This window comes from Hippoglossus stenolepis, chromosome 11 (assembly GCF_022539355.2).
Source record: "Hippoglossus stenolepis isolate QCI-W04-F060 chromosome 11, HSTE1.2, whole genome shotgun sequence".
Lineage (NCBI taxonomy): Eukaryota > Metazoa > Chordata > Actinopteri > Pleuronectiformes > Pleuronectidae > Hippoglossus > Hippoglossus stenolepis.
This window is the reverse complement of record NC_061493.1, coordinates 11,873,144-11,883,691: the sequence shown is the minus strand read 5'-3', so window position 1 is coordinate 11,883,691 and position 10,548 is coordinate 11,873,144. Positions and strand designations below refer to the sequence as shown.

At 42.7% G+C, this 10,548-nt stretch overlaps 1 protein-coding gene and 1 long non-coding RNA gene across 5 annotated transcripts; both read right to left on the bottom strand.

The window, feature by feature from the left end:
• Positions 1 to 412: 412 nt before the first annotated feature.
• On the bottom strand, positions 413 to 2,365 carry LOC118117357. Its single transcript, XR_004697784.1, has 3 exons — positions 2,137 to 2,365; positions 585 to 631; positions 413 to 480 (listed from the first exon to the last, which is right to left on the bottom strand). It is a non-coding gene; the product is annotated as an uncharacterized LOC118117357 (long non-coding RNA).
• A 2,395-nt stretch (positions 2,366 to 4,760) lies between these two features.
• LOC118117162 (small integral membrane protein 44) lies at positions 4,761 to 10,509 on the bottom strand. Of its 4 annotated transcripts, none has more exons than XM_035169180.2 (4): positions 9,943 to 10,496; positions 9,100 to 9,194; positions 5,653 to 5,921; positions 4,761 to 5,535 (listed from the first exon to the last, which is right to left on the bottom strand). In XM_035169180.2, the coding sequence occupies exons 1-4, from the start codon at positions 9,964 to 9,966 to the stop codon at positions 5,297 to 5,299; spliced, it is 627 nt and encodes a 208-aa protein (XP_035025071.1). In that variant the 5' UTR covers positions 9,967 to 10,496; the 3' UTR covers positions 4,761 to 5,296. The 4 variants fall into 4 exon arrangements, with proteins under 4 accessions (XP_035025071.1, XP_035025072.1, XP_035025073.1 ...); XM_035169181.2 differs by lacking the exon at positions 9,943 to 10,496 and adding an exon at positions 9,297 to 9,872; XM_035169182.2 differs by lacking the exons at positions 4,761 to 5,535; positions 5,653 to 5,921 and adding exons at positions 6,593 to 7,268; positions 7,869 to 8,272 and having other exon boundaries at positions 9,943 to 10,509.
• Positions 10,510 to 10,548: the final 39 nt, after the last annotated feature.

Genomic DNA, 10,548 nt, shown 5'->3' with positions numbered 1-10,548 from the left:
TTTTGTAAAATATAACTGTTACAATGTACAGTAATAGTGCAGCAAAGACTGATGAAAAATCTTAAAGTAGGCCATGCTGTAGCCGGAGGCTATTTTTACCTATCAGGAGGATTCTGGGTGTTTTCCATCCAAATCCTCACTTATAGGTGTTCTCCTTTTCTGCACAGTATTTTAAAGACATATGCTGTGTGTGATTTTTTTTTTGTTGTCTATGTATTTCTGGATATTTCTGTGATCTGATCCCACAGAGAGACTTCTTCATCAAAGCCAACCACATCCTGAAGTAAGACATTGATCCACAAGGTGGCCCTGTAGAGCACATTATCAGGCTCGACCACAGTGTCGTTAATCATGCCAGAGGACATGATGCTCATATCGAGCTCCATGATCATTTGAAAATACAAGCTCTCACCTGCTCAAACTGCTTGAGAGTGTGAAGCTGGAGAGGAAGAGAGCTGTCTGTTTCATCACTGCACAAATCTAAACAGAAGAAAAACAAGAAATCAAAGAATTAGCAAGTCATTTGAGTAGTTTGTACGATTTCTCACAGGCGTAGGAGTTTTTATTAAAGAAAAGCTATGTACCTGACATGTGACCTGTGATCTTGGATGAAGTATCCTCCTGCACAGCACTGACGAGAAACACAACAAGGCATCATCAGCACGACTGACACACGCACATAACACAATAGAAATAAAGTGACAAAACCTCCTCAGTTGTTTATCCATTACAACTCTTACAGAGGTGTGAACATCATGCAGAATAACAAGTTAACTGTCTTTTTGTAATCTTTAAAGCAGAGATCCATTCTAGAAAAGAAAAAGACACTAAAATCCTTTGACTATAATAATAGTGCAATTTAATTTGCATCTGTGTGGGAGAGTAGGGGGTCATCAGGGAGTCCCAACGGGGGAGAGGAGAGTTCTTGCGAGGTGGGGGTGCTGAGGGTCAGAGTTCAACTGGGCCCTTTCACTATAGGCTTCCACGCTATCTGTCCAAACCGTTTTGCTATCAGTGGAATCAATCATCCCTTAATCTGGTGGAAACAATTTGATTAGAGCGCACTTAAACACATCATTCACAATAAAATGACAACAAGTAAATAAACGGACCTATAATTGAACACTATGTGCTCAGGCTCACTGTTTGGCCATCGCGACCGGGCTATACGTCTTTTTATACAGTGCTGCATCGGTCCTCCTCATTCCTAACCGTGCACGTTGTAAATTCCTCTGACAGCTGCTGGGTTACAAATGGTAAAGACAGTTGCTGCATGCCAGGGGTTTCAAAATTCACCAGGTGCAGGAACAGACACGCTGCAGCGTTGTGGTGGGCCGGGTATCATATCTATGTTTTACTACTTTTTAAGCAAAATTCAGTGGGATATGCCATGTTACTGTAAATGTGCTTGTGGGATTTAGTGATGTAATAACCTAGCCTACATATTAGCCTACACACTACACTGCATGGAGATTTTTTAAACCATTGCAAAGTAATTTTAGTACAGGATCTAGTGCATGAAAAATATAATATAAAAGGCTAACCAAACATATTTAATGATTGGAAGTTGTGCTTTTATTTAATTTACGCTCATTCTTACCTGATTGTGTGAAGTATTTTTTAGTTATTACATCTGTGCCTGTTATATGAAGTGTCTCATGGGCCATATGCACATCCCCATGCACATTTGGACCCTTTAAATAATTCCTACTGTACCGCAGTGTTCTTTAGTGCAAAGTAGGCCACAATTAGCCTCGTGAAAAATCCTCCTTTTCATACACATTTCATCAGTTCATCATTCTTATCATGAAGGTATTTGGGTAAAGATGCAGACATCCGGTGCATCACGACAGTCAAAGTCACACAATGTAATCGCCAGTGGCCTCAATAGCTTGCACTGATCTATAAATCATGCAGATGGATGCTGTGTTGATGCAGCCTGGTGCAGGAGAACGGCCTTTATTAGCTGTACCTCTGCTTTCTGTAGAGAACTGACATAAATGACAGAACGCAGCGACACTGTGAGAGGAGATAGTGCGTTAATGAGCCCCCAACCCTCGGCTCATATGTTTTGTTATAATGCCCAATGAGCGCCAGTGTTCCTCCGCGCACACGCTCCGCTCTGCGCCGCCTCACCTCTCACTCTGTCCCCAGGTTGGCTCCGGCGATGATGAGCTCCAATCCATGGAGGCTACTCCTGCAGACAACGGGCATCCATGCCGGTTAGCCTCCTTCAAATCAGCCGTGCACCAGTCATCGCTTAGCGGTAAACACAAGCATCCAGGAGGAGCGTGACATCTGCGGCGCACATCCGCTCAGATTTGGTTTGGAGAGTGAGAGGGAGAAAGAAGGGGGGGTGAGTGTGTGTGTGTGTGTGTGTGTGTGTGTGTGTGTGTGTGTGTGTGTGTGTGTGTGTGTGTGTGTGTATGTGTAGGATGTCGCCCCCCCATCCTGCAGAGAAGAGCCCCTGCTGTTCCTCCAGCCCACCACCACCATCACCACCACCACAACAGAACAATACAAGAACAATACATCCCCCAGAATAAGTGTCTGCACTTTCCCTGATTTAACTGAGGGTAGCTGGCTGTTTTCATAACAAAAGTGCCACAGCCTCGTTTTCAAAGCAAACTATACCATACACTCCGCAGACTCAGCATAGTATAATGTACTCCATGTCCATTATTTATCATTATATATGGCTATGTATAATCTTTCAGAGCCAGTAGTATGTCTACATTCATTCAAATACAAATAGCATACGGATGTGGGCCACTTCAGACAATGATGCAGCACTTCTGACTTTCTCGTGGCCCGGTCAAAATGGATGAGAGCCTGAAGTTGCCAACTTGCAAAATAGCAAATGTGGCCCAAATATCCCAAAAACAAATGTGGGACTTTATGGCAAACATGTGAAGCTCTAAGCAAAGTGTAATGTTGAGGTGAATCGAAAGTGGCCCATGTGGTAATTGGAGAATATGGACCAAATAGTACAAAACAAATGTGGGCCACATTTGGCACCTTAGGCTGACATGCAGTACGGCTTACTTGTGGTCCAGATCTGGCAAACAGGTGCTGACATCATTCCATGTGGTATATGGGCCAGATAGCAGTGTTTGTGTGGAACAAATCTGGGCCAAAACTATTTTGCAATGTGTACAATGCGCTGATTTAACTGAGGGAATCTGATTTTTTTCCAAAATAAAAGTACCACAGCCGTGTTTTCAAAGCAAACTATAGCTTACACTCCAGACTCAGCCGATTATAAAATGCTCTATGAAATAATTGACGGTTTTTAATCAATTTATTTCAGTCTTTTATTTAGTCTACAGATTTATGCAACTGCAAATTAGGAGTCTGTGTGTATATTACACTCATATCACCAGCTGCCATATGAAACCAACATCTGCATATTTTATACACCACAAACCGACCATTAAGTTTCGCCTGTTTGCCAAAAATGTGTGCTTTACACCATGAAGCCTATTCATAACAACATAGTGTCAGTTGTCAAATGATATGATCTGTAATTACAGTCAACAACTTCATTAGAAATGGGGATTGTGATTATTTGACACATACCATTCGGCACACAAGGCACATTATCCTTATATCACAATATCACCTTCCTATAAGTGAAGTATTTAAGTTCCCTGAGATCCCACTCACACTCTTGATATGTGTATCAAATTGCTGAGGCTGCAGAAGACTTTATCCAGCCCATCAGCCACAGATAGTGACATAAACTCGGGGGGTCCTGCTCTGAAGAACAAAGAGAAAAGGGATTAGGGGGGACAGAGTTAATAAGATTATGTCATTGTTTGCTTTAGTGCTCAGTGGCAAATCAGCCAGATGATGTGAAGATGGACACAGCTTTGGTAATCTTGTTAAATGTCACTGCACCAACTCAACTCTTAAAAACACAACTCATGGTGGAGACAGAAAACATTTACTTACTGTTCTTTTACTGGATGCGTGTTTGCTTGTTACTCATTAACCCCACACATTCATTTAAACCTGAAAAGGTCCCTGTCTCTCCTTCACTGCATCAGCTGAGGTGGCATATGGAGCCAATTTTACCACAGCGCCCTCTCCTGGGACCAAGGTTGCAGTTACGTCAGACATTTTTTTATCTTTCTTTTTACTTTTCCTATTATTATTTGGTTGAACTGGCTCTTTAGGTGTACGTTTAGTCTGACTAAGATCAGGGTAAATTATGTTTTATGTTTTTAATGATCATGTTCACTCAAACTATGGACTCATCACCCTCAACCGCACTATTTAGTCTCATTTAGTTTTTTTCTAGTGTTTTGTGTTCTCATTCATGACTTGGATGTAGCCACACGATTCATTTTTGATTCGTTTTATTGGAATCAACCATTTGGCCTGTATGATTTCAAACCAAAATGCTTGAGGTTGTCGACTAATGTATTTATTCACATAACCCGATTAAATGTCTATTTTCAATAGGACGATCCCAAGATGCCTGTATAAGAGCTATATGCATATTTTTCTGTGTAATACATCTGGTTTAAATTTACATATATTTATGTTATTGGTTATTCTCAAATTCACTAAATCCATGTGACCATCAGTTGGGCTTATGTTTCCCTATAAATTCTAAGAAAATTCAGAAAACATCCTAGTTTTCACATTCTACTGTCTATATATAACAGCAAATATGTTCACTGTACCTGCTATAGAGAGCAGAGAGCTTTTTCCACATATACGACAGACATGAAAGTGAAACATTAAAAAACAAGCACTCTGCAATTGTTTTTATTGAACTAGGCTCATCTGCATATTAATGTGTAGCTCTTAATCTGAGCAGATGTATCTTCATACACTTGACTTCATTAATTTAGACATAAATGTTCTACAGAGGAGACATATTGCACATATACATATTCTGATATTATCTATATATACAAAACATTAATACTTTCATAGGATATTAACTAATCAGGGATGAAATGTTAATGATGTTCTAATGTTTGATCATCTCAGCCTATGTGCTTGCATTTTGTGTCACGTGTGTTGCGGCAAATCAGCTGCAGTTCCCTCAACAGACACTGGATGTCCTCCTGAGACCACTGAAGCATTGAGCCCCAACAGACAAGAGTGACCACCACTCCTACAATAACACATTTTCAACCTGACACAATAACAGCATGTCAAAGCCACTCATTGAAACCTTTTCAGTCACATTAGTCTTCACACATTCACACCAGATACAGGAAGTCAGCATCAACGACAACAAGTCTCTAATCAGATTTCACCTTCCTCTTCCATTTCTTCTCTAAGCTCTGTTCCCGAACACCACACGAGGGCCCGACTTGAGGTTCCCCAGAGGTTCTGTGGAGAGGATCCAGATGGCGGGAGCTTTCCTGAAGTCCCTGTCCATGAACTTGTTCTCCTCTGCCCGAGCCAACGCCTCCAGCTCAGGCGAGGTTTCTGGGCACCAGTCGATCATGAACTTATCCTTTGCCTCGCAGTAGTTCACCACCACTTCTTCAGGCTGCTCCCCAAAAAGCAAATCTGGAACACAGAAACCGAGGGAGGATGTGTGAGTAAAACACATGGAGTGGCTGCTCTAACCGTGGAGAGCGGCACTTTTTGTATTTCCTTGTTTTCTAAAGAGTTGCAGATACAAACCTGCAAAGTCATGGATGAGGTCTTTGATGAGGTGCCCGATGATGGCATAGAGAACAAAAAACAAGATGAAGACGGCCATGATTAGGTAGAGGATATAGGAAGGCAGGTTGATGGCGTCCCGAGACGGAGGTATGTAAGACTCGAAGAGCACGGACCCATCTTCCTCCCTGAAGCGAGCGTTTAAGCTGTCGGACGTCGTTTCCATCGCCAGCGTCTTCAGATATCTGCCGTCAGCCAGAGGATATCCACTTAACAACTCTGTGTCATCCCTGTGTTAAGAAGCAGACACACAAGGTTCCCTCTTACTTGTCAATCCATGAAAACAGACACAAAATAGATCTGGAGGAAATAACAAGTTCTCCGACTTTAGGCATGCGTTCACAGAATTTCTATTCTTGTTGCTCTAACAGCAAAGCCAGAAAGAAGCAGCTGAGGATCCCCCCCAGTTCATTAGGTGTCTTTACACTCCTCTGGCTAAACACTACACTGAGCGTGCACGTCTTTATCTCTCAGTGTGATGATATATGCTCAGGTTGTTTCCCTCCCTATCCCTTCGCTCGTTGAGCTTCGCATTTGGAAACTAGATTAGCTGCAGAGGCTTGAGGTCATCAAGCTTAGGGGAACCAAGGACAGCTCTCCGAAAAGGGAAAGTATTCAACTGCTGCATAAAGGATACGTACAGACCTACCGACCTACCTACATCCCTATCTATCAATCCATCTATCCAACTATCCAACTATCCAACTATCTATCCATCTATCTATATCTATCTGTCTATCCATCCAGCCATCCTTGGTGCATCCATCATTACCGGCCAGTATCTAATATGGCTGATGTCGACTAATCCTTGGCATTTGTAAATAAGGTCACAGCCCCTGACACAGCAGGTATTACAGTGAGGTAAGATGGATTAATGAAAGCAGACAAGACACAACAGCTCTCATGTATTATTCAGTTGTTTACTGGAGAGAAGCTTGGTCCAACACCACAACATGGAAATGTGTGAGCTAATGATGGAGAGTGACAGTTGTGGAAAATGAACAGAAAAGACCAATCATGTGCAATTTAACAATAAATTCTTGATATGTGATGGAAACATTCTCATTTCTATACATTTCAAAATAAGATACTCTTGATGGGTGACAAATTGGACGTTAAATAGCAACATAATGCAATATAATTAAATGAAGGACAATATGGACTGTGTTCACATTAACTTTTAATAATTAAATCAAATGCTTTAGCATCACTACAACAAAGTCACAACACTGATCACCGCACTGACATATGAGATGTGACTTGAATTTGTGGAAAAACTCAGAGGGAAGTGACATAAGGGGTCAGGGGGCAGGCGAAGGTCACGCTATGAGTAGATATCCGTTTTTCTCCAGGGTATGACGAAGGGATGGAGCTCCTCAGCAAATGAGGGGTGGATGGGCGGCGGTGGTCTCCGTCTCCCCGGTGGAAACCAGGCAGTAGCCCGTCCTTCTCCATCTCCATCCTCAGCACGTCCCTCTCCATTAGTTTACTGGAAACACTCAGGCATCGCTCTTCTTTTACCTCCGCTCTACCTTCCTCTGAATCATCCTCCACCGGTTTGGGCCCAAAAATCCAGTCTGTGATCAGGAGAAGAATGAGAGTGAAAGAATGAAATGAAAGTCATGGTTCTCTGTGACTTGACAGTGTTTTTTAAAGGGGAAATCAACAACTTTCTTATTTGTACAAATAATAGTGCTGCTGTCTAAACATGGCATTAGAGACTACTTTTTTTAAAGGGCCTGTGTCACAAACAGGGTAATGGAGTTTGAAAGAAGTGGAATTTACCATACAAGGGAAGCCTAATTAAAGTTGCTGTTGACTTTCATTAGGGGAAATAAAGGATTAAGTGATTTTCGTTCTTAGTGGAAGTATATTACCACTCTCAGAGGCTTCTAGCGGCAGCCATTCACTCTTTTTTTTTGGTCCTTGGAATTGACCTTAAAGGGTATAACAAGGAAAGTGTTGGGAAGGTTAAACACGGCACACAAACCTCAGGATAAATGTGAAGGAGAGTCCTCGAGCAACACGTTCACCCAAAAGGAAAATGGAGGGAAAGACGAAATGTTTCTACCACCTTGACCTCAGAGTGTTGGGTAAGAAAAGGGCTCAGTGACACCACACACATGAACACCAGAGTGGGGAAGGAGAGGACACCAGCCTGGGGGTTTTACATGTACCTGCCAGGTCATGCATCAGATCTTTGATCAGGTGTCCCACTATGGCGTAAGTGGCCACTACAACCAACACCACCCCAATTAGGACGTAGACTACATTGCGCGGCAGAGTTATGGCGTCTCTAGCTGGGGGGATGTAGTCCACAAAATAGGCCTCCTCCTCGTTCCTCCTGGACAGCTGCAGGAGCTGCCGGTGCTCCAACGCCACATGTGAGAGGTTCAACAGCAGAGCTCCTCCCGAGGCGTTCAGGGACACGAATGGTAATTGGTTCATGGTTTTGGTGCTTGGTATATTTGGACAGATAGAAACTCTCTTTTAAGGAGAGGCTGTTCAGAGAAGGGGGTGAAACTTGGTGGTGGCTTCTCTGGCTGATGAGGGATTCATTGTCTTGTTGAAGATCCGGCTCCTTCATTGGGAAAACGGGTATCATCAGAGAGGAGGAGGGAGAGGAACTGAGCGTTAGAAGATTTATAACGTTCTCCGAAGCTCGGAGGGGTGGAAGGAGTGACGGACAGATGGAAATGTCAAGATGGTTTTGAAAAATGAGAACACTGTCTCTGAGCTGCAACAGAATAATACAAAAATGTAGTTCACCAGACAAGGAAAAAAATAACATAAGTGTGCCACTTCTACTAATCTCTCGTCTAGACCTAAATCCCAGCACTCCTCTTTCTAGGTTTTTCAGAGAGGGGGTCCTCGGTCAAATTTCCAGCAGAGCAAGGAATGTGAGACGGAGGAGAGGTGAATATAGGACAGACACAGTTAATAGGATTGAGTCTGTCACAGAGCAATATCAGCTTTCCATCTGCAGGGATTAGAGATATGAGCGACGAGAGGTGGACAGTAATATGCCAAAGAGGCTTATGGTCCTCCATGACCACATTGCATATACATATATATATGATACATATATTACAGTAAACCCAGTTTCTCCAGGGCTTAAACTGGCATCACTCTGTGGATATATATATCATGCATTAATTCATCTTAAGCAGCAGGTTATCTATAAATATCCTGTCACATAATTTCACTAATATGACACAATATTTTCACGGCAAAACTGCAGTCGGAGCTTTGTGACCAGTAAATATTCTCAGGGGTCGGAAAACTATACAACATCAAATGTAACTTATGGAAGACTGTCAACTGCTTTTCAAATATGAAAGTTGATCAAATGTTATGGAAGGAAAGAGATGACGCTGATGATTTGAGGACACAAAGTCAACTCCTTACCTTGTGATCAAGACTCGAAACGGCTCCTCAGCTTTTTTCGTTGACTTGTGCATAGACAGGACATCCAAATTAGCAGGTGTGGTAAACAGGCGGCTCTGGAGATAAACACAAACACATGGCACAAGGTTAAGGTCATGCAAAACAAAAGGCTTACCTAAGCGGGTGGTCTCTTTCATATTAAACAGACAAAAACCCACCATCAACTAGTGGGCAGGTAAACAGTGATCTTAAAAATGTACTTTCATCCGTTCAGATCTGGGCGGAGCATCGGGATGTGCCGTAAACCGCTTCCTCTAGGCTTTAGAATCATTTTCCGTTTGCTTTTGAAGTTTGCAAAACTGAGAAATGAGAAAGTGCCATTCTATGATGGTGATGGCGACGTTTGCAAAGAGAATGAACCAAGAGACTGGGTGCAGCCCATAGTAGAAATCGTTCGACATGTTGCTCAAAAAAGGCGATTTCTAATGAAAATCAAGGCGAGAGAAAGATAAACAAAAAGAGGTGAATGTTTGAAGTGAAAAAGCAGTGCGAGGTGTCTGAACGTGTGTCAGGGTGGAGATGTGAGGAGGATAAGGCTCGATGGTCTGAGATAATCCTGGGCAGGATTTGGTTGACACATACCACCGCCACCAGGGACACCTTTTCACTGAGTCAGCAGACAAGCAAAAAAAGAAGATGGAGCTCATTTAGCATCACCCGAGGAACCTGTCGACTCTGTGTGGTGCAGTTCAAGGCGCAGATTTACACTGTCAAGCCACAAATATTAAAACAAGACAATTCACGGAGGATAAAATCATGAAATTCAACCGTATTTTGATGTGAAAAAAGTTTCGGATACTCTACCTGTGAGAAGGGTTCCTGTCTCATTTATTGCAGGATCCGTTCACTTCAGAAATTTTTTGTCGTTCGCATTTGGGGTCTTGTTCTTCTTCAGGTGAAACACAAAGCAGATTAACGGCTCCACAGAAAGCACTACAAGCTGAACTAGTCCGAAGCAACAAAAAAATAACCACCCAGTCACTCAGTGAAGTTGGTCCATATTGACAGTGACTCCCTCAGGCCGGGGTGACCACCTTCGTGGGTTTGTCTTCTGGCTCCAACATCCACTTGAAGTAGACATCTCCCAGCAGGAAGGTCCAGTAGACGACAGTTAGGGAGGTGTTTACGACCATGATGCCGATGATTAAAGGGTGAAACATGGTCGAAGAGAGAAATCTTGAAAATCTCAAAATGAAAAAACCTGTCAGCTGTGTGGGCGAAGGGTTTTTCAATAAGTCTGATTGAATCTGTCGGCTTCCACTCTCTTCTTGAACTCCCCACCCCTCTCTACTCTCCCTTTCCACTGGTCACTAAGTTTCTGTGGCAACAGCAGCATAATCCTCTTCAGCAGCTTTGTTACAGAAGATAAAGTTGCATTAGATGAAGGCCTGCTTTACAAATGTTGTTCAT

Coding starts and splice junctions, on each gene's coding strand:
- LOC118117162 (XM_035169180.2), bottom strand. CDS start 9,966: ATGAGACAGGAACCCTTCTCACAG. Junction 5,922..9,099: donor TTTCGAGTCTTGATCACAAG/GTAAGGAGTTGA, acceptor TTCTTAACACAG/GGATGACACAGAGTTGTTAA. Junction 5,536..5,652: donor CCTCATCCATGACTTTGCAG/GTTTGTATCTGC, acceptor TCTGTGTTCCAG/ATTTGCTTTTTGGGGAGCAG.